Source organism: Hoplias malabaricus, chromosome 5, assembly GCF_029633855.1.
Source record: "Hoplias malabaricus isolate fHopMal1 chromosome 5, fHopMal1.hap1, whole genome shotgun sequence".
NCBI classification, from domain to species: Eukaryota; Metazoa; Chordata; class Actinopteri; order Characiformes; family Erythrinidae; genus Hoplias; species Hoplias malabaricus.
The window spans coordinates 25,558,501-25,580,987 of NC_089804.1; the positions used below are offsets into that span (position 1 = coordinate 25,558,501).

Here is a 22,487-nt window from a genome sequence, read left to right on the forward strand (position 1 = left end):
ATGATCAGGTTTTATAGATTTTATTAATGTATATAAGGGAATGTCCTTAAAAGAGGACATATTTCTGCAAGTTTTAGTACATAATTATTGTTTTATTGCCTTTTAAATGACATATAAAAAGGTAATAGGTACATTTTATAGGTACATATTATATATAACTGGAGTTTTGCGTCTACGTGGGACTATGCATTGCTTATAGTGTAGATTAGACACAGAAGGATTAACTGGCCTTTAGGAGTGTGGTTATGTTTATGTGTGGGGCTTACATTTAGGGTTAGGTTTGGACATAGGGTTAGGATTATATCTGGATCCAGTTTAAGGGCAGCGTTAAGGATGATTTTAACATTTTAACACTACACTGTAAAAAATTTCTTGTAAATTTTACAGTAAAATAGTGGCAGCAGAGTTTCCAGTCATTTACCGTATTTTTACAGGAACACTACTGTATTTCAAATTTAAAGCATATTACTGTAATTGAATAATACAATAATTTACTGTAAATACTACAATTTGCAGTAAAATACTGGCAGCAGAGTTCCCAGTAATTTACCGTATTTTTAGAGGAACACTACTGTATTTCAAATTTACAGCATATTACTGTAATTGAGTATTACAATAAAATTCTGTAGCAGACTTGCTGTAAATTTACAGCAATTTTTTACAGTGTAGGTAATCATGAGAAATTAAAATATACGTCCATGAAAGGAGAACTATATTGCATACACAGTGTACGAATCCTGGGAATGGTCATCTAGTCAAATCAGTTTAAATTCACCTTGAGACTAGACTGGCAGATGATACTGTCACAAAAAATGATCACTGATATGGGCTATATATTGTGTGAAAATAGTCGTATTTACATTTTTTAAACATTTTTTTTACCCCTGCCTTCACAATTTCAAAAGGTAAAGATGGCTAGACTAAAGTTAGGTGATTGAAGGTTCAATTGCCACACCTCCCTCCAATCCAACCATCCACTACTTCCCCCCTGGGCCTCAGTTCTGTCTGGCTGCCCACTGGGAGCTTTGTGGAGGCACACTCACACAAGCATGGCTGCGCGGTATTTTAATCCATGCAGGGAGATGGGGTGAAGAGGTGTTTGGAAAAGGGTTTGTCTGAACCTCACAGTTCACTGAGATCCACTCTAATGTAAACAGCAAAACTGTGGGTGCTCATATAGTGGAAGGGTGCGGGTGGGTTGGGTATGTTTCGGGCGGAGGAGTGGACAGGGGGCAATCTCGTGGCCTTGCTGGGAAAGGAGGAACGTTTGCTATCTAGATAATTATCCTCCCTTTCTGAAATGGAAAAAAAAAAAACATCAATCCCAGGGGGCCCAGAGCATCCATGACCTCTGGATCTTTGTGAACCTGGACTCAGGAGATAATCTCAGTTCTGCAGGGTACACTATAGAATAACTCATTAAAGAGCTGTGTAAAAAAAACAGGAGAAAATTATTTTTGGCTTAGTATTAAACGAGTCAAATGGGGTAATTTTGCAAATGCTGTCAGGTGTTAAACAAAAGGTTCTAATTATTTAGGATGAGTTCTTGTCCTATTATTGGAAGCGAGACATAGAAAACATAGAACTTTTGTTCCCTTATATATATATATATATATGGGGAAGAGAAAGAAGAGAGAGAGAGAGAGAGAGAGAGAGAGAGAGAGAGAGAAAGGAAATTGCAGAATCACAGTAGTGCACAAGAAATTAATCAGAATAAATAGGGCTGGTTAAAGAAGTACAGACATGGAGGTTACAGTAGAACTGTAAGCCATTACAAAAAAAAACACAAGAGAAGCTTCCAGATACATCTCAATTAATAATGAATATGGCAAGAGCTGCTCTAGTAGGTATTGCTTGTACAGAATGTAGATTAGGGGTGTCACAATACACATAGTAATATAATTTTTTTTTTTCGATACTGGGGTTTTGATATGATACAAACTATGAATCGAAAATACATTAAGATTTTATTTTAAAAATCATTCTGAGCTGTTTGTCAACCCGCGTTAATGAGAGAAGGACATAGTTCTGAGGCGTGCTATAATTTCATGCGACATCTAGTGGCACGGTGTATTATTAGGAATACTGTGTTACTATGACGACACTACTGAGGAAACAACGACATGCTATTGTTTTGGTTAGCTATGGAGCTATATTAGGGTCAAAGGTTTTGTTCATTTGAAAAAAAAATCTAAAAAAAATCTAAACTGAAAGTTCAAATCTTATTAACGTATTCAAAATTAAAATAAGTGTAGGATGATTTTTTTTCAGTTTAAATAGAATTTTGTTTCAATTATTTAAATTTTTAATAAAAATGTTTTTTTCAGTTCTCAATTTCCTATATATTTTGATATTTGAAATCTTATATTTTTCAGTTGCAGATTTTATCTTTACAGATTCAAATCTTATTTTTTTAGTTTCATATTTTTTTTTCAGTCACAGATCTTATTTTCACTTTCAGATCCTTTTTTTTTTTTCAAATTCAGAGTTTTGGACCTGATCTAGCGTGGGAGGCGGGACATCAGCAGAGAAGGGCGTGGTATAATGACTGACAGCAATAAAGGCGGAGGACCTTCCTCACTGCTGACTATGAGAAATATCACTGAACACTTACGTTATACGCAATATTCCGTGTTAAACGTTGATTTTAGTGACAAAGTCCTTTATAGTGAGCTCTTTTAGACAACATTTGGCACCAATCGCAGTAAAAGAGCTATAAACTTATAGATTGTGTAGTTCCACAGCCACACTTTAGTTTTTCAGCACTTTGCTGATGATCAGGACAAGGTACCGGCACAGCAACAGAACCAGTTTAATTTAAAGCACAATTTAAGGTGGAATGGAACATCAGACTAAGAACCTGGGGAATAAGGAGCTTATTCAGATTAGTTACCGGCTCGCTTCAGCTTGTCCTGATGAAGCGGACGGCATCGCAAAGTGCTGGGAGACTAAATGGATCGTAATTGTATTGTGAAATGTGTGTATCGTCGCAACCCTAATGTAGATACATCATCATTGTAGCTATCTTCTCAGTAATAGCCACACCTACTCACCTAGTCTTCATACTTTCACACACACTGGGGTCTGTGAACACACACGCCCAGCGCCAGGGTTCAGTGGGTTCGGTGCTTTGCTCAATGGCACCTCAGCTGTGGATTCACTCCAACCGCCCCCAATTTTCTTGCTGGTCGTGGGAATTGAACCAACTACCTTTCAGTCCTAAGCCCTGTTCTCTAAACTTTAGGCCACAGGTGCCCACAGTAATTGCATATAATTATGGATAAATGTGTCAAGCGTGGCCTATTCATACCTCAGCTGCACTTCTGCAGTTTATTAATCTTCTAAACCTTTCTAAAAATAGCACAGATTTATGACAATCAGCCTGAGTTTGGACATTTTTCCAAAGCTGTTTTCCCATCTTTAATCCAATCAAATCCAATCATTGCCACTACTGCGCAAAGTGACAGCCAATGAGGGATGGATAATATTCACGTGCAAAATGAGCTTTCCTTCACAGAGGAGTTAAAAAAGAGCGGGTTTTCCATTGAAATGTGTGGAACTCGAAAGGCTCAGTATCATATCCACAGAACTAAAGTACAGATCCTGATAGAGGACTGAATTAAAGTGGCATTTGTTTTACTATCTTCATAATCTTTCATAGAGCACAGAGATATTTGTGGAATTTGAAATATTTTAATTAGACAAAAGAAATTCCACATTAACTCAACATTTGATCAAGGCACGATCACCGTTTTCGATTGTGTGACTAATCCAGAAGGCACTGTCTTTCCTTCCTCAAACTCTCCCTCGCTTTCATGCTCCCAAGGATTACATTGGGCAAGGTTCCCATGGAGATCCTTAGAGCTGTCATAGGCCAGCCTCTAAATCTCCAGCAGGAGCAGGAGGTTTTGTCTGGGGGCGACACTTCCTTTCATGAGGACACTGGTTTACAGCCTGATTTATGTGTGTTGTTGTGAGGTTTCCAGGACAGGCGCGCTTCTCCCAGAAGGTCAGCTAAGGAGCAGATGCAAATAGGGCAAAGAAGAGCCTCGACCACTTTGTCTTCCCACTAACTTTGCCACAGTCTCTTAAGATTTCACTCAGGAAACTTGTGGAACCCAAATGGCATAACCATCATTGTAAACAGAACTGAGGCGAGATTGCAAAATCTACTACAGGCCCTGATTCAGAGGTTTAGCTTTGCTAGTGACACATGGGTATAATGAGCAGGTCCCTTCTATCTGCTGCATTCCATCTAGTGGGCATGTCTTAGCAGGGTCTGCCAATCAGAGTTCACTGGGAGTTCTGACCCTCCGCCCCCTCTTTTGCATTCAGCCTCTCAGTGCTGTTTTTGTAGGTCTGAAGTACCCCCCCCCCCCACCACCCCACCCAAACCCTCTATTACTGCTGCTCATCCCCCCAACCACACCAGCACCATCCAGTCTTTCTGGAGTGTGATTAGAGCAGTTATGCAGTCTCCAGAGCAGCTTTCAGCTTGAGCCTAACAGCAAAGCCAGGCCATCATAGGGTCTCTTTTTGTCCGGTGCTTTTGGTGTACACTTCCGAAAGGAGTAAGGAAAAAAAGCTCCTATTAAGGGCATTAAACAAATTTCCCATCAAGGATAGAGGCTACTGCTTCTTTCGACTGACGCCAGTCCCCTGGACAGAAGTGAGGACACCTCCAAATGCCATTTACAGTGACCGAGATCGACAAGAGGACGCGGCAAGTGATCAGAAATTTGGAGCATGCAAGAAACTGATTCCCTTTGTTTGTTTGATTCATTCTGAAGGGCCTGGTGCTTGGTCTGTGTGAGGACACTGTGTGAATGTCTTTATGGGAAAGTTTCTAATCAGAGCAGGTGTTCTGATAGGTTCCTGACTTTTTCTTGAAAGTATTTTCATAGGTTCCTAACAAGTAGTTTACCCGACTTAAACCAATTGTTTTCAAGTGACGTGAGTGAAAGAACGACTTGGAAAAGGCATGGCTAACTCAGGATTTCAGCTGCTGGGCTACTTCTTGGCTTTGGGAGGATGGATCGGCATTATTTCCACCACTGTGCTTCCTCAGTGGAAGCAGTCCTCATACGCAGGGGATGCCATCATCATGGCAGTAGGGCTCTACGAAGGCCTTTGGATGTCTTGCGCATCCCAGAGTACGGGACAGGTGCAGTGCAAGATCTTTGACTCCCTGCTCTCCCTGGATAGTAAGTATCGCAAAGTTTAGCCCGGGTCACCTTTCTGGGATGGGCATAGTGTGGAAAGGTCAGGAATGGCAGGATGTAAGTTTTTAATGAGGAGAGTACACAATAATATATGAAATTCCTTTGTGTTCTACTGTTCTTTAAAGAATAATTAATATATAATACGAGTGTTTATGGTTCTATACTGTGTAGGATCTTTTTGCACATGTCTTATTTTTAGAGGAATATAGAATGTAAACATCAGTGAAAGAGGGATAAGAAGTTTGTGATGAGGAGATTTGACTCTTAACAAGCAAAAAAAATTCTCAATAGGTCCCACTAAGGGTTCTCTGACTCCAATTTGGTCATTTATGTTCTTTAAAGAAGCATTTATAAGAGGTTTGGAGTCATCTATGCAGCTTAATAGTTCTTTGAAAGCCCAGGGTCCTCATGTCTCCACTTAAGACCCTTGAAGGAACGTTTTTAAGAAGTAGGATTTTAGAAATATTCAAACTGATCTCAAATTTCCATCCAACCCATTCACCCTAAATCCCCCGAAGGCTAACAGACGTCAAACGAAGACAGGAAAGAAAGATGAGAAAATGCAATCAGCACTGTAACCATTGCAAACATATGGTCTTGATTCGACTCTGTAACATCCGTCACATTGAAATATGCAACGTTTTGCAAACGTTAATGAAAGCCTCGTGTGGCACAGAGACAACCTCAGCGAGGCTGTTATTGACGGCGACAACAGTGTGTTGAAATAATGTGGGATACTGTTACTCGGCTATTAATCAATATTTAGAGCCACTGTCAGTGTCAGCTTTACGGTGGCGTCTTGATTGGTGTTTAATGAGAAGCAGTCATTTCTTGCCTCTGTCTCGCTCGCGTCCAAAGAAGACTCTCTCACTCCTCAGTGAAAAACTTCATTTGTTTTATTCTGAGCAACAGTGACACACCCACATCAGTCTGTATTTACGATCCACTATTGTGGCAGCCATGCTACACTTCTGATGGATTCCTACCAACTTTGAAGCAGTGTAATATATTTGTGGCTTCTCCCTCAAGAAATGAATTAACCATCTTGCTTTGCACCCCACTGTTATAAAAACAGCGTATTGTCCTGATGGCATGAATTGCAGTTGTTTTCAGAAGAAAAGGCCAGTGTTGAGGCAAATGCCACAGATATGTCCAGAATGCTAAACGCACTGCGCCACACAATGCATCAGCATTGTTTCCTGGTGCTCTAATAGGCCTACATCTGATGATGGGCTATACCCTAGACATACATTATCACATCATCTCAAACAGGCTTGAAGCTAATTATTCTGATGTGACTTTTTCTAAACCTCCAGGGTCTTTCTTGATAATGTTACAGGATTTCTGTTGGTTTCACTGATATTGTGATGTACAATTTTAAATGGTCAATTTATGTTTACTGCATAACAAATATGGGCAGATATTTTCAACAACTTTAAAATGAAGTCTCAAATATCTCAGATAATCCCAAACACACTGTTCTGAGAACATCAGCAGCTTCTTTATTTGATCCGAAGACTTCTTTGTCAATTTACTTTTATTAGTAATGGACAACTCCACCATCCTTTCAGACCCACTGTGTTCAGTTGTCTTCTCATAATGGAAGGATAGACTCAGTGACTGGTGTTTTTGTCCAAATCTAAAGCAAAACCTAGCTTGATATTCTCCAATAGATCCACAGATGAAAGTTTTACGTGTTGTTTATCAGCATGGTTGTTCAAAGCCCCAAATTGTAACCTTTTTCTTTCCCATGCAAGTGGTAATCTTATATATGAACCATCTCTTAGAAACAATAATTTACTGCTTACATAAATCGAGGGTGGTCTCTGACTTTTGCACTGCACTAATTGCCAATAATGCGAAAAGTAATGTCCATATTTAGCCTTATGGATTTAAAGAATACATTCTCAGCTGAACACATGATTAGATGGAGGAACGGAAGGTTCAAGGATAACACTGCAGTACACACAGCTGATTACTGTACAACCCGTGCTGCAATCTTCAGCTCTGGATCCACAAAGGGTGATGGGACTGTCTGATTCCACTGTCCCCTCCCTTGGGAGTGCTATTGTTGCCCACTCTTAGGTCATTCTGGATGGATAGTGACTGCAATGTTCTGCCTGATGTATATACACACAGCCTCCTACAGGCTGGCATTGTTTGCCCTCTCGCCAGCCGTTCTGATGTCCTTTCTTGAGTGATTGTTATTATGTGTGTGGTCAGCTGACTGCTGGACAGTGGAGACAAAGCCTCCTTGCGCAGATGTTGGGTGAAAGTGGAAAGAGCCAGAAAGTATAAACAAATCTGGAAGACGTAGAATAACAGGCCTATGAGTAAAGACCTTGTAAAAAAAAATTTGTGAGTAATATATATATAGTGTGATTCTGACAAAAAAATTAGATATCGATGTCATTTTATAACACTTTAGTGAGTGGTCAGGAGAGTACTGTTGAATTGACTGAGGCTTTAAGTACTTGTTATGCATTTTTAAAGATTTATATGATAGGAAACTTACACCTTAAACAATTATTAAATATTTTTTTATATATCTGCTGTTGTTTGCCTGTATATGTTGTTCATTGAGTTCTAAAGGGGCAGCACGGTGGCGCTACATGCTATGAAACTGCCACAGAGCTCCAGGGTCCTGGGCTTGTGGGTTCAGGCTCTGTGTTCTCACAGTGTCTGTGTGGGTTTCCTCCCACAGCCCAAAAACACATTGGTAGGTGCACTGGCTGTGCAAAACTGAGTGTGTGAGCCATGGGGAAGCATGTGATGCTCTGTAATGGACTGGCGCCCGGTCTAGAGTGTGTTTGAGGTTCCAAAAGATGAATGAATGAATGAATAAATGAATGATTTCTACAGACAGCAAATAGTACTAGAAATTCAGATAAGAAAAAAAAATGACGTCAAAAAAGTCTCCATTTCTAGCGAGGAATGCACAGAGAGGTGCTTCTGATATGACGTCCGAAACAGCCCACAAGTGACTGGACAATGAACAATGCCCTAAAACACACACACGCATCTTCTTGAAGTATGCGCTCGGCCACAGTGCACGCTCACTGGCCTTTCTTTGTTTGTGCCAGGCACGGCCAGCCTTGGCACTGACTGGAGGCTTGTGGGAGGTGGCCTCCGCCCCTCAACTAACCCCATCTCTAACTACTCCTATTCAAACAGGACCCCAGGATCAAAGAAGACCCCTGCTGGGTCAGTGCAGACTCCTTCCATACAAACCAAGAAATAAAGCCAGGGAGGGATGAAAGCTGGCGAGATAAAAAAAATAAAAATCCCTTATTTGCCACAAAAATCTTCAAATCTTCCTTCAAAGGAGACCTCTCTGCGCATAAATCTGACATCAAAACACTACATGACAACACCCTCTTCAAATCCTGTCTTTGAAATGTCCAGAATTGTGTTTTATTGCTTTGTGTCCTGTATGAGGCCTCTTGTTTTCTTCCTCGTCACTGCAGTTGAATTTGTTAAGGGTCATGAGCAGAATTACACTTTCCTAAGCTCTGACAGAGTTAAAAAAAAAAAGCCTGACCGGTGGGTGGCTCTGTTGGCTGATCCTTGTTAGAAATTAAGAAGCCATTGTTACGCTACACAGTGGCTCCTGCTTCAGATCTAGCCTTTGAAATATTATTGTTTGAAGACACTCGTGTTTCTTCTTGCCACTGCCGTTCAATTTGCTAAGGCTAAATCTTTGACAAAGTTGAAAAGGTCTGTTTGACGACCCCCAGCTTCAAACCTCGCCTTTGAAACGTGATGAAACATAGTTTATGGCTTTGTCTCCTGTACGTGATCATACTTTGTCCCTCTTAACGTTACTATTGAATTTGCTAAGGATCATTAGTAGAATTCTGGCATTTCTTAAGCGTCTTTGAAAAAAGCAAAAGAAGATCTGTTCCTGTTCATCAGACATTAAAAAGCCAGTGTTTCACTCCTCCTTCTTCAAATCTAGATCCTAAAAACGCCACTAAACTTAGTCTACTGCTTGATCCCTATTCAAATCTCATCTTTGAAGTGTCCAGAAATGTGTTTTATTACTTTGTGACTTGGCCTCTTGTTTTCTTTCTTTCCTCTAATATTGAATTTGCTAAGGGTCATGAGCAGAATTACAGTCCCCCAAGCCTGATCGGTGGGTGGGTCATAAGTAGAATTACAGTTTACTAAGGTCCTACAGAGTTGAAAAAGTTGGCTCGGTTGGCTCTGCTGGAAATGAAGAAGCCATTTGTACACTACATGGTGACTCCTGCTTCAGATCTTGGAAACGTTATCGCCTCGTCTCCTGTATGAGGCCACTTGTTTTCCTTCTCACCACTACTGTGAAATTTGCTGACAGACTTATCGTTTTCTTAAAGTGAATCACTCGTTCAGAGCATTTGCTTTGGGATCTGGAGCTCCTACAACCCACACACTGTGAAATAAGACCACCCAGTCAGGTTACTGTGGATTGCCTAAATCAGAAAACACGGGATAATACAGCCGTCCTGATTTTGCTCTGCTTCTGATGTCAGGTGTAGATTCAAATTATGATGATTCCAAACTCAGTTCTCATTAACTAATTGGTTTGGTTAGTGCTTTGTCATCAGACAGTTCCCTGCCCTGGCCCCTCTGAGGCTGTATGAGATTAAAGTGGTTCTTAAGCTTTGACAGTTAATAATAATGAAAAAATAATTTATATAAAAACTGGTGGGAGGGTTCTCTTCACTGTAAATCTACGCTCAAAAGCCAAGGTGGGTCTGTTGACTGATCTCCTTTAGATATTTAAAAACTATAAGTCAGAGTAGCATATTGTCATCGGCCAGATGCAAAGAGCGTCATGAAAACAATCCCCCTTTGTGGGAAAAGCCACACTAATCCCCTCTGTGTGAAACATGTAAAAATGTCCCTCCTACGGCGTGATGTACGCACTGAAGTGTGTGGGATATCTGTGGAATTTCACAGTGAAAGATGTTCCAATGCAGAGCCATGATGGGACACATGGCCATGAAGAATAATGTCAATCAGAGGTGTGGTAGAACACTAATGGTTCACTACTGGTACAAACAGTGTAAATATACCTTTAAAAGGTACAACATTAGTTTTAAAGTCCAGTTCTGTTCCCTAAAGGTACGTTACATTCTCGTTTCCAGAAGGAATGGTGAAGTTTTGCAAACCTTCGTTATTAACCTCTGTAAAGTAAAAGAACATAATATGTAATATGTAAGTCCTGGAGATGAAATGAGAGGTATGAAATCAACTTACTTATAAAAGCTTGTAAAATCTACAATTATAATAGAATAAGGTACAGTTACATTCCCTAACTAAAGGTACTTGAGGGTCCCACCACAGGGACAGTTTTTCTGACAGTGTAAACATCACCTGAGTAGATGCAAAGCCACAGGTCACATTTCCCAATGTTCAGTGTCTGCTAGAAGGGTATATAGGCCCTAACTATTGAGCTGTGGTGTCGAACATATAATGAATAAGGTCTATATCTATCCCAGAGCAGAAATGAAACAAGTAGGGACAAGCTAATAATGAACACCCCCTCATTCCAGAATAAATGTTGGATAAGTAGGTGTCCTCCAACGTTTGGTCATACCACATAACCAAAAGCTATTGGACACTTGCTTGTCCAATAGGAAATTAAAAACTGGATGTTTACACCTGTGTTATGACATTCTTAAGTAGACAATCCTTAAATAAATGGATAGAAATGTTAATAGTACTGAGTAACAGCAGTCATGAGTGGACATCTCTCTTTATGATCTGCCCAGTACATATCCAGACATGCCGAGCACTGATGGTCATCTCTGTGCTGATGGGTTTCATCGCCATCATTGTGAGCGTGGTGGGCATGAAGTGCACCAAAGTGGGCGACAACAACCCCGCCACCAAGAACAAAATCGCAGTGGCTGGAGGAGGACTCTTTCTACTCGCAGGTGAGTCTGAATATGCCAGAAGTATAGGTTCAAAAGTTGGAACACACCTGAGAATGACTTATCCCACCCTCTGAACACAGAACTTTGTGATTCAGAACTAACAACCTAACATTAGTATTTAGTATTTGTTCTCACTATTGGAAGCATGTTGGCGGAGAGCAATCAAACCCTCACAACAATGTTCCAACGGCTAGTGTTAAGCCTTCCTAGAAGAGCAATGACAGATTAACGGGTGTGAATACGATAGTAACAACTTACAACTCCTGTGCCTCGAGGTCCTGGGTGCAATCCTCAACTCGGATAACTGTCTGTGAGGAGATGATTTGTTGTGTTCTCCCTGCTGCATGTGTTTCCTTCGGGTTTCCTCCCACAATCCAAAAACGCATGTTGGTACGTAGATTGGCTGTGTGAAATTGTGCCCAGCTGTGAGTGTGTGAAATTCTGGCTTGGCTTCAGACACACCATGACCCTGATCAGGAGGAAGTGGTGTTATAATGTGAAGTTATAACGTCCTAATACAGCTATATGCACACACATCTTTGGCATTCCAACGTGTCAGTGTGTGCCAAGTTCCATCGTGAGAAGAGTAGAGCTACTGAAAGCAGAACCAATTTTACGAGGACCAAAGAAACAGTACGTGTCACATTCCCTTTCACTGTATTTTCAGTAAACAAGTTCCCTAATTGCTTTTCATCATTTCTTCATTAAGTTGTACTTGTGGTTTCTTCGGGGGCTTCAGGCTCCAATATCATTTATGTCTCCACTGACAGACAGTAGTAAACAGGAAGTGGGCAGTTTGGCGGTATCTGGAGTTGATGAGCTGCTTGGAAATAAACAGATGGAAATTTCTGCACATTCTCACTAAAGCAACCCTTTTTTTTATATTTATGTTTTCACTAGGTGTCTGTACACTAGTGTCTGTGTCCTGGTATGCCACACAAGTTTCCTACCACTTCTTTGATCCCAACACACCTGTAAACGCCAGGTAAGGTATCAGTAGTGTTTTTAACCAACCCAGACTGATTTCAATGTAATGCCCCAGACATTTGGCAAAATCAGTGTGTCTGTGTGTGATGTTGCTGCTTGCATTGATACTATAGTAACAGTAATGTAATTTAATGTGATATTTAGGTATATCAGTTTTGTAAGAGTGTGGGACAAAGTGGATTCCACTCAAAGTTGAAATATATCCGTTGCTAGGATCTGGATTACAATCTATCTTCTTCTTATATCAGCTATAGATCCATGGACTGTGCACGGTTCTTGCCGAATGAGCTGACATTTTGTTAAATTGAGTGGATAAGCTGTGGGTGGCACAATAAATAGTGTTGCTGCCACACAGCTCCAGGCTCCTGGGGTTCTGAGTTCAATCCCAGGGTCAGTGTTTGTGAGGGGTTTTGTGTGTTCTTCCCATGGGTGTGGGACTGATGCCTGTCCAGGATGGTTTCTTAAACTTTGCCCAATAATTCCAGGTAGGCTCTGGATCCACCATTACATTGATCTGGATGAAGTGATCACAGATGATGAGTGAATGAATAGAAAAGGTCTGCTCATTATGAGTCACTGTTCTCAAGTAATAGTAAATCAGAAAAAGGGAAAAATATAATTAAATTATTATAATACTGTAAAATGAATAAATAGAGATTTACGTTTTTGACTTCATATAAATTAAGCCAATATTATTCCCCTGGAAAGGCCTATGTAGGAAAATAACATTTGTTAAGGACAATATGCTTTCAATAAATTGACCCCCTATCTCTGTTGCAGGTATGAATTTGGCTCCGCCCTCTTTGTGGGATGGGCGGCGGCTTGCTTGACGATGCTGGGTGGCTCTTTCCTCTGCTGCTCTTGCATGAATGAGGAACGAAGAGGGCAGCAGTACTACCGGCAATCACAACCCTCCACAGCCAGGGAGTACGTGTAAAAACAAACAAAAAACAACAACAAAAAACCCACAACTACAGCTACATCAGACTCTGACAGTGTAAACAGGCACAAGAGACAGAGCTCCTCCCCTTTTATCATGATTACACATCTGTTTCTGGAGTCCAGAATCCTCTTTATGGCTCTGTTTACACACACAACAGGCCATAGTCGAACACATTCAGCGTAAACAAAACATATAGTGTACATTCATAATTCATTTGGATTTCACTTTGGTTCTAAAGCTTGTCAAGGATGTGGAGGGTAGAGACAATTATATTCACAACATTTGCTTGTGGGACTCTTTAAACATTCCTTGATATGTTTACAAATTTGAACTATTTTTTAAGAAGAGGCGTCCACGTCCTTCACTTTTTGAAAAGATCATAGCTAAAGTAAAATGTACCAAATTTGAGCTGCAAGGTTGAACTAGCCTGAGTGTGTTACTGTGGGGATGTAGCCGCCATGCCCAGTGTGAACAGTGGTGTAATCAAGAGTCTAAGTTTAAAAAAAATTGTAGACCAAACAAACAAACCCAACGGGAGAGAGCTATAGCAAAATATGATGGTTAAGACCATTAAAGTCCTCACTCTTGGCCTGGCCTTGGCTGCCTGGTTGGAGCTCTGTTGAAAACTCTGCATTCCTCACTGACCATAGCTACATTTACACTCCATTGAGGAGACCAGGAGTTATGAGCTTTTCACTGTCCGCTTACACACAGGCTATTCCTCTCAAGACATAAGGGGACATTATTTATGGCTGTGCTGACCCTTCAGTGGGACTCCAGCCTCTCGTAGTGGGATCTGAGGCTTTGGCTTCCATAAAGAAAAATACTAAAAAGATGATGTGTAAATACCCCAACAGGAGAGGCCTGCTTTCCAGGGGAGATTGTACACGGAATGTAGGACTTTACATTTGCTTGCATTTCTGAAGGAAACTTTTTCATCACGCCTCACATCCTAAGATAAATAGTGGTTACGATGAAAGTTTTGGAACAGTGGAAAGTGAAATGTCAAACTCTTCTCTCTGAAATGCAGGTTCGCGGGCCACAGCTCAATGAGCCATTTGAGTTTCAGTTTCATTGGAGAAGTAAAGGCCAAAGCACAATGGACGTGCCACAGTTTGAAGCATAGTTTGTAACATAGCATCCAAAGCATGTCTATTTGAATGCAGTGTTCTACTTTATCTGCTGAATGCATTGCAGTGAAAGTGCTGATAAACATCCATCTCAAGTTTATTATATATTCTTCTCATCTAGATTCCACTACTCAGTAAAACTGGCAGGACTCAAAAACACCTCTCAAACCCATGCTAAAATGTACAAATTGATAAGCTATTGCTGGCTTGTTTATCTTGAAGATTTCATACTGACTGCCATTCTCTGTGAACATTTCAACAAGTTATCCAAACAGATAATGACCAGATATTTGTAATGCTTCTGTGTTGTGATTGGTTATGATTTGTAGTCATTTTATGGTCAGTAAATGAGCTCTAATCCACTGGTGGCAATGTTTCACTAAAGCCAAGTAATCCACCTGAAAGAGAATTACAGAAACAGTGCTGTAAACTGTTGTTACACAGAATTCCATCCTGTCATTTTAACATTTTGGAACTCAGAGTTTGGGTTATGGTTAGATTAAGGGTTAGGCTTAGGTAAAGAGTAAGAATAAGTACTAATGCTGATCTGTCATGTTTGGTAACTTAAAATATAGTGTACATTCATGAAATGTGAACTATATCTTGTGCACATTGTGTTCTTTTAGTCAAATATACAAACTTACTATCAGAACAGGATGGACGTGCTAAAAAGGGCATTGCATTCTTGATTTTGGACACGGTGTGGCATGTCCAGAGTGTGGCGGCCTTATCTCATGTTAATGTATTTCGTTACTAAACAAAAGCTCATCTCTCCATCACTCTCTCTCTCACACACACACATACACAACTTTGTTTGGCGTATCGCAAACTTAAGAAACATATTTATAAATATAAATATTTTTGATATTTAACACTACTCTCCAAGTACTTTTTCATAGCGTATTACCCCCAAAATGGACAATACTTTGCTTTTGAATTAGTTACGTAATTTATCTTCTTAAACACAAAGGCCGGTAATAGGTCAACATTTACCAAAGTTTCAACAGTTCTGCAGTCTCTGTATATTTCACACTACACAGTTCTGGTTATAAAAACAACCAGTTTTCCACATATGCACATAATTTGTACACATTGCTATCACTGGTTCGTCATTTATCTTCTCAAAGATCTTTAGCAACATTGCATTTTACAGTACATACAGTTGTGTGCAAAAGTGGTCCAATGGTGTAATATATAATGGAAAATGAAGCAGACATCCTCCATAGAGAACACACAGAAGCATATTGGTAAAAAGACTTAATAATTGGTGCCCTGTACAAAAATTAAGGCACGTTTTATTCCAAAAAGTGAAAGTCAGCAAATAAATAGACAAAGTGCACTCAAATTAGTAGCAAAAGTCACATTTTAGATGATAAATTATAGGAAATATTTAGGAAGATATATCAAATTATTTTCACTGGGAAAATTCATAAAACATTGTTTGGCAAACTTTTGCACACGAGTGTTATAAACAAAACCAGTGGCCTCAGGGAGTGAATATGGTCAGATATATCATGTGGTGCCAGGCACTGTTCATCGACCTCCTGCTTTCTTAACATCTATTACTAACCTTTCCAAATCCACTGAATTAACCCAATTGAAGAGGAGCCAATTGAATCTAAAATCTTGTGATTTGTCTCTTCCTCTAATGCTGTTCTTCTCCGACTGTCTTCTTTTCTTCTTCTTTCTTCTTTTCTCTAATTCAGGGCTGAGTTGTTGAGTGAGACTAGTTTCCCTGACTGACCACCCCTACCCCGCCTTTACTCGAGGACTGTCCAAGCTCCGCCCTGTTTCTGTCCCATTCCCTACCTTCTACCTAGATTCCAAATTTGGACCTTTGTCTTGCCGCTCAAGCTCCCTAAAAAAATAAATAAATAAAAATAAAAAACCTTTGTGCCTTTCGTCAACCCTTGTATAAACAAAGAAATGTTGAACCCCTATTTGTCTTGTGTCCACCCCCATTTCCCTTTGTCCCAGTCCCTAAAAACCACTTTGTAAATATGTAGTCTTCTTACACGTCTTATGTAAAATATGGGTGGATTTATGATGTTCTAGCAAATGTTTTCAGTTTTGTTATTTCTGTTCTGTAACATAAGCTATGAGCAACATCTTCTGAAACAGTGGCCATCCAAATCCTGGAGCCCACTGTCTTCAGGTTCTTGCCATTGTTATACTTACTGAAACATGTTCTTTTCTTTTAAATTGCAGAGCAAATGTTAAAAGTTCTCCACCAGACAAAGGGGAGCAGTACTTGTAGTTTGGGAGAGGGGCGGCTGCGTTGGTCTCACGCTGTGTTAGATTTTGGCAACAGACAAGACACTCCCTTGGTAATAAATTAATCCATGAATAAGAAAACAATAAGAAATACATTATAATCATCATAAAAATAAAAACAAAGGAAATGGTAATGGAAATGATATGAAACCCATGATGTATCTCTGTAATACACAATGTTCACCCATTTTTGTTTGTTTTTTTAAATGCTTATGATTGATTGCCTTATTAAAAAATGCAGATGCTATTGTGCTGTATCCAGTGCAAAACACCAAAACAATTGGTGAGATTTGTGACCACCAATTTGGTGGTTATTTGTGTCTGAGTTTAACACATTGGTAAAATAGTTATAAAACAACAAAAGGTGTCAAAATGTTTGTACATAACTATAAATACATACAGTGCTGTGAAAAAAAATATCCCTTATATTTTGGCATAATACTCACACTCCAAATCAAACTAATTTTCATATAAGGAACAGACAACACATGTAAACACAAAATGGCTCTGATTGTGGCTCACAGTCCCAGAGCCTTAGCAATGTCTTTTATGTTTTTGGATCTTTTCGTGTGCTGCATTTTGGAATATTTTACCATGCTTCCCATGGACAGACAGGTTCTATTTCAATGATGTTTAGATTCAACCCTTCAGGCAGCAATCTTGCCTGGGTGTGGCTAGTGACATTATCACAGGCAGAACCAGTGGTCTGTTTACACAGCACCATAGATCCAGGACTCTGAGTATCTGTGAGACTCAAGTGGGACTTCTCTGGCGAGGGGAAAGTCCAGCCAGGAGAGACAGGTGTAGCCCTGACTGTAGTGAAACTGACACACAGTGTTGAGAGGCAACTGGGCACTCACCACAGATTGAAGTTTGCTCAGTCGTTACAGAATTAGTCCGTCATGCGTTGATGATTGTCTCTCAAGATTGAAAGTCTATTTCAGCAGTCTGCAGAGTGTTAGGCACTCACTCGCTTAAGGGCAAGGCCTACCAGTCTCTCTGGGTTGGAGTTTCTTCGCAACAGATGAGTTCCTCTGAGTTCAGGGTTGAGTCAGCGGTGGTTTTGTAGCTAATTGGGCAATTACATTTACAAAGAGAATGTAGAATAGAACCATATTTTCTTCACAAAATTTTGAGTTTACTGTAGTTAACTTGGTCTAATATCAAAATTAGGTTGATGATATGAAACATTTAAGTGTGACAAATATGAAGGAGCAAATACTTCTTGACAGCTACGTACATGCATTGACATACATACAGACCCCGACCTGAAATTCAACATGAAGTGTGCCAGAAGTTGGGTTCTACATGATCCCAGTTTGATAAACTCAAAATTGTTAGCTACTTCTGTTTGATTCTGTGATAGCCTTAGACCTCAGTTCCTCTCTGTGTATCTCCCTCCCTTTTCCGAGACTTGATTCAGGGTATGTAATGATGCAGTTCATTATGCAAGTACAAGTGGTTCCTGTGTAGTGTAATACCGATGATTTATAACAAGGCTTTTGACTCACACTGTCTTTTGTTATTATTTTTGCTAATTTGTCAAGTCCAGCAGTGCTTGTCCTTCCTGAATAAACTGTAGAGTTGGAGAAAACAATGGTGGGGGGTTTACAGCTACAAACCCCAATAAAATCCAGACCTGCTTCAGAATCTCAGTGCTACTGTATTAGGGTTGTTCCTCATGAAACCCGTAGTGTGCACATGATTTGTCTTGATGAATGGACGTTCCTGACCACGTCTGGAATGATGTTCAGCTTGCATTGAAAGGCACTTATCTCCTGTTATACTTTGTCTTTGAAGAGGCCATGGATGCAATGGTCAGTCGTTAGCTTGTAATCAAGATCCCTTTTGTCCTGTATATTTTCCATCAAACATGTTTCCTAATATCCCAAGTATGTATCATCTCCAATAAATATAAATGATTTCTGTTTTCTCTGTTTTGAAATAAATATAAAACAAACAACGCTTAACTCATTTGTGGTTTTTACATTTATGGGCTTAGTTTAATTATGATTTACTCCCATATCTCCATCTATCCATTATCTGTAAGCGCTTATCCGATTCAGGGTCACGGTGGGTCCAGAGCCTACCTGGAATCATTGGGCACAAGGTGGGAATACACCCTGGAGGGGGCGACACCCCTTCACAGGGCAACACACACACACTCACATGTTCACTCACCCCTATGGTCACTTTAGAGTCGCCAATCAACCTAGCAACGTGTGTTTTTGGACTGTGGGAGGAGCACCCGGAGGAAACCCACACGGACACTGGGAGAACACACAAACTCCTTACAGACAGTCACCTGGAGCGTGAATCGAACCCACAACCTCCAGGTCCCTGGAGCTGTGTGACTGTGACACTACCTGCTGCGCCATCGTGCCTCCCCTACTCCCATATCTGTCTCACACAATAGCAGTGTGGATCTAAATGGCAACATAAATAGTGAGTTGTCACTGAAAATCTTTTTTAATTTATAAAACAAGTTCACACTGTAAAAGTCCCACAGGACCACGACGGAGCAGGTGTTCTTTAAGTACTGAATAATTCTCAGCGCTGCAGTGACACTGACATGGTGGTGGTGTGTTAATGTGTGTTGTGCTGGTACGAGTGGATCAGACACAGCAGTGCCCCTGAAGTTTTTAAACCCCTTAGTGTTACTGCTGAACTGAGAACAGTCCACCAATGAAAAAAAGAATCATGTGGGATGTGAACCGTAAGGAAGTGGTATCTGATCTCTAACCACATTTCTACTGGTGAGGATGTACATAAATGATTCCATAAGCAATCAACAATGTCGATTAAAAAATTCCAACAAAATCCAAAACTGAATTTTTAATATATATAAATGTAAATGAAAAGTTGTTGTTTGCTCTCGATCTTGTGGATGTCTCCATTATCTCTCTGTGCAGTTAGAGGGGAGACCTGGTTGCTGTAAAAGGGTGTGGGTGGGGCTTGTTTACTTGGGCTCAGGTTGTGGTCTATGGTGCAGTAAATCAAGCATTAAATCTGGACAAATTTCCAGTTTGTAGCTGGAATCACTGGAATCAATGGAAACAAGCCTGGCCCGAGTTGAATGAGGTTGAGTACAAAAACAGGTCAGACGATGTCTAGGCATTAGCATCACTACACTGTCCTTCCTCTTTCTTCACACCTGACTGCTCTCATGTGCTGTTTTCCCCTCTTTCTCCATGAGTGCTCCCCACCCCTCTGGCCCCCCGATGTGGTGGAATTGCTTCAGAAGGTGAAACATCGGTTCTGCCCCGTTGGACATGACTTGCACTCAAAGTCATTAATAGAACGGCTTAGAGTGAAGCTCAGATCAGAACAAAATAAAGCTACAGTAACTGTCCAAAAGTTTGTAGACACCCCTTATGATCAGAGAGTTCAACTTTAATGTGCTCCCATGTCTCATTTGTTCAACTGCACAAACTCGCCATCGAAAATCATTGCTTGTAAAATGGCGTAACGATGCTCTATCCAGTACCTTGGGGTTGAGTTGAACTGCGATCTAGAGCTAATCATCCAATGGCATCTGACACAGTATTTGACTTAAAGCCCAATGCCATCAAATCCTCACAGCAGTGTTCTGACATCCACTGTAAAGCCTTCTTAGAAATGTACTGTTATTGCAGTAAAGGGATACAAACTACCTGTTAACACCCTTGGTCTCAGACGTTTTGCCTAAAAATGAGCCAAGCAACTTTACACATTTAAAAAAACATCTTCAAGGTTCTTCAGTAAAGACAAGTGTTCTGCATAGAACCATAAACACTATAAGAACCCTATGTATGAATAAAAGGTGCTTTTCAATTGGCTTTCTTCAAACCAATGGAAAATGTGCTGTAAGCCCTTGAAGAACCAACTTTTTTGGTTTTAAAAGTGTTAGCGCATTAGCCACATTCCCCTAGGTTTGTAAGTCATAGCTGAATTGTTTTTCTGAAGACCCCAGCCACCAAATGTCAACAGATAAGAATGAATCTGAACCGTGCAGTGAAAGGAAGCTTGTAAATATCTCCCAGTCGGACACGACGACAATTACGGTCACACGTGTTTTTCATTTTCAGGATTCTTTTAAGAAGTGGGAGCACTGCCAGATGTTTTTATGGCGTGTACTCAATAACTCATGATGTGTTATCGTTCATAGGGGATGACCCCTGTTCACTCACAGTAGGGTAAATGGGTCAAAAGTGAAACCAAAGCAAAGCAGATCAGCGTCAACAACAGCCATTAAGGGACGTTAAGATCAAGTGTTAAAGCCAGGGCATGATCTGAATGTAAAGCCACAGGCTAATTGCTAATAGCTAGCAGTGAGTAAACAGCCGAGTGTGATGTCTGTGTGTGTGTTTGTTTGTAAACAATAAAAAGCACAGTATATATGTGGCAGGTGATGCCTTATGATTCAAGTAACATCCACACCCACCTTTCAGGAGAGTACTTCATTCATTTATTCATTCATCTTCTTTTCCGCTTGTCCATTGCAGGTCACGTTTTTTTTTTCCACACTTGTTGAGTGCTTGTGTACATTAATTTGAGGACGTAGTGCTCCTAATAACCACTGTGAAAAAAAAACAAAACAAAAAAAAAAAAAACAAGTCAATTTTAACTGAGTCTTCCCAAGTCAGAAATTATGAGAAAAAACAAGTCGGCTTCAGTGTTTATGTCAAGCCCTGACTCATTATAATTTAACTGACACCTCAACCACATTTCTCCAATTACAGCCCTGGAGCCACTTTCTAAGCAGTGCTGGGGTTAAACTTTGTAATTCATACAAGATCAGAGAGGAGACTTAACCCAGCACTAGGTAAGATTTAGTGTTTATGTTCCTGTGCTCCCCCTACAGTTACAGAGTGTAATTTACTTTTACAGCGCTGTCCTGAAATCAAGGGGGAGGTGGGGATGGTTTCCTGGTACAGAAGTGCAGTTTTTGCAGCGCTGACCCTGGTTTAGTCTTCACAGAGGTTCTATAATCTCCGTATTGCAGGTCAAGAGCAGAAAAACAAGAGAACTGAGCTAAAACTGTGAAAATGAGAGCTTCTCTGCCCCTCACACTGCTGGTGTGGCTGATTCCCATTGAAAGGAACAGTCACTGAAAACAGTCGTTCTGAACAGGACTGTTTACACAAGGGTGTGGAGTTTGATCCTTGTGGTACTTTGACTAATATAAGACACTCACATTTAATTATGGCCTCAGAACTGTGTTCACTTGTGGAAATATGGGTATTACATCTCCCCTTTAATATTAGTTCATATTCCAAGAAACATAAAAGTGCAAACGCTAAAAGTTTTTACGTTAAAAATCTCAATTGTTTTTTGCAATAAAAACATATTTAATAAATAAATATAAATTAATTTCACATTTTAATAGAGTATAAACTAGTATAGTGGTGTAGGAGATGTTTATAATAATGGTATTCGGCAGTGATGTCTTGCCTCAGTGGTGTTAGCTTTGATGGGGTGCCCCCTGGTGGTCAGAACCCACTACAGACACTACCTTTGACTGTAACCGACACTGTAAGGTTTACAGACCCCTTTGAAAGTCTTAAATGAGTCTTAAAAGGGGACTAGTCCCACCTGTACTACTGTATGTAATTCACCTCTTTAGGGAAGGCCCTAGACAATGCAATACGTGTGTTGGAACATTGCTGTGAGGAATTGATTGATTGACTTGTCACAAATGTACTTCAGATAACGTGTTCTGTTGCGGGAAGGCTTTAGAAAACTCTAGCCAACACCTGCCACTGCAAATGGCGACCTTAGCCTCACGTGTAGGCCTCTGAGGTGGTCCTGCAGTTAGTTATGACTGTTCAATCTCCTGCCACTCAACTTCACGTAAACATCCACGGATTTTGAGCCGTTTGTGATGGTAAATAATAAGCCTGACAGTGTTACATGACTCCCGGCCTTTGCTGTGTTCATAGCGGCTTGTTGTGGCTGGTTTCCTTGTTCTTTTATCACACGTATTTCCGCTCGTTCAACAGATAAAACGGGACGCGCTCTAAGAGAA

The 22,487-nt window shown here is 40.3% G+C and overlaps 1 protein-coding gene across 2 annotated transcripts; it reads left to right on the forward strand.

The window, feature by feature from the left end:
- The first annotated feature begins 4,453 nt into the window (after window positions 1–4,453).
- On the forward strand, window positions 4,454–18,436 carry cldn19 (claudin 19). Of its 2 annotated transcripts, none has more exons than XM_066672173.1 (5): window positions 4,454–5,204; window positions 10,982–11,146; window positions 12,047–12,131; window positions 12,914–13,060; window positions 15,913–18,436. In XM_066672173.1, the coding sequence occupies exons 1-5, from the start codon at window positions 4,982–4,984 to the stop codon at window positions 15,947–15,949; spliced, it is 657 nt and encodes a 218-aa protein (XP_066528270.1). In that variant the 5' UTR covers window positions 4,454–4,981; the 3' UTR covers window positions 15,950–18,436. The 2 variants fall into 2 exon arrangements, with proteins under 2 accessions (XP_066528270.1, XP_066528269.1); XM_066672172.1 differs by having other exon boundaries at window positions 16,415–18,436.
- Window positions 18,437–22,487: the final 4,051 nt, after the last annotated feature.

Bases quoted from the DNA above. Each gene is read 5' to 3' on its own strand.
- cldn19 (XM_066672172.1), top strand. From the start codon at position 4,982: ATGGCTAACTCAGGATTTCAGCTGCTGGGCTACTTCTTGGCTTTGGGA. The intron at 5,205-10,981 runs GTAAGTATCGCA...TGATCTGCCCAG, and splicing joins CTCCCTGCTCTCCCTGGATA to TACATATCCAGACATGCCGA. The intron at 11,147-12,046 runs GTGAGTCTGAAT...TGTTTTCACTAG, and splicing joins AGGACTCTTTCTACTCGCAG to GTGTCTGTACACTAGTGTCT.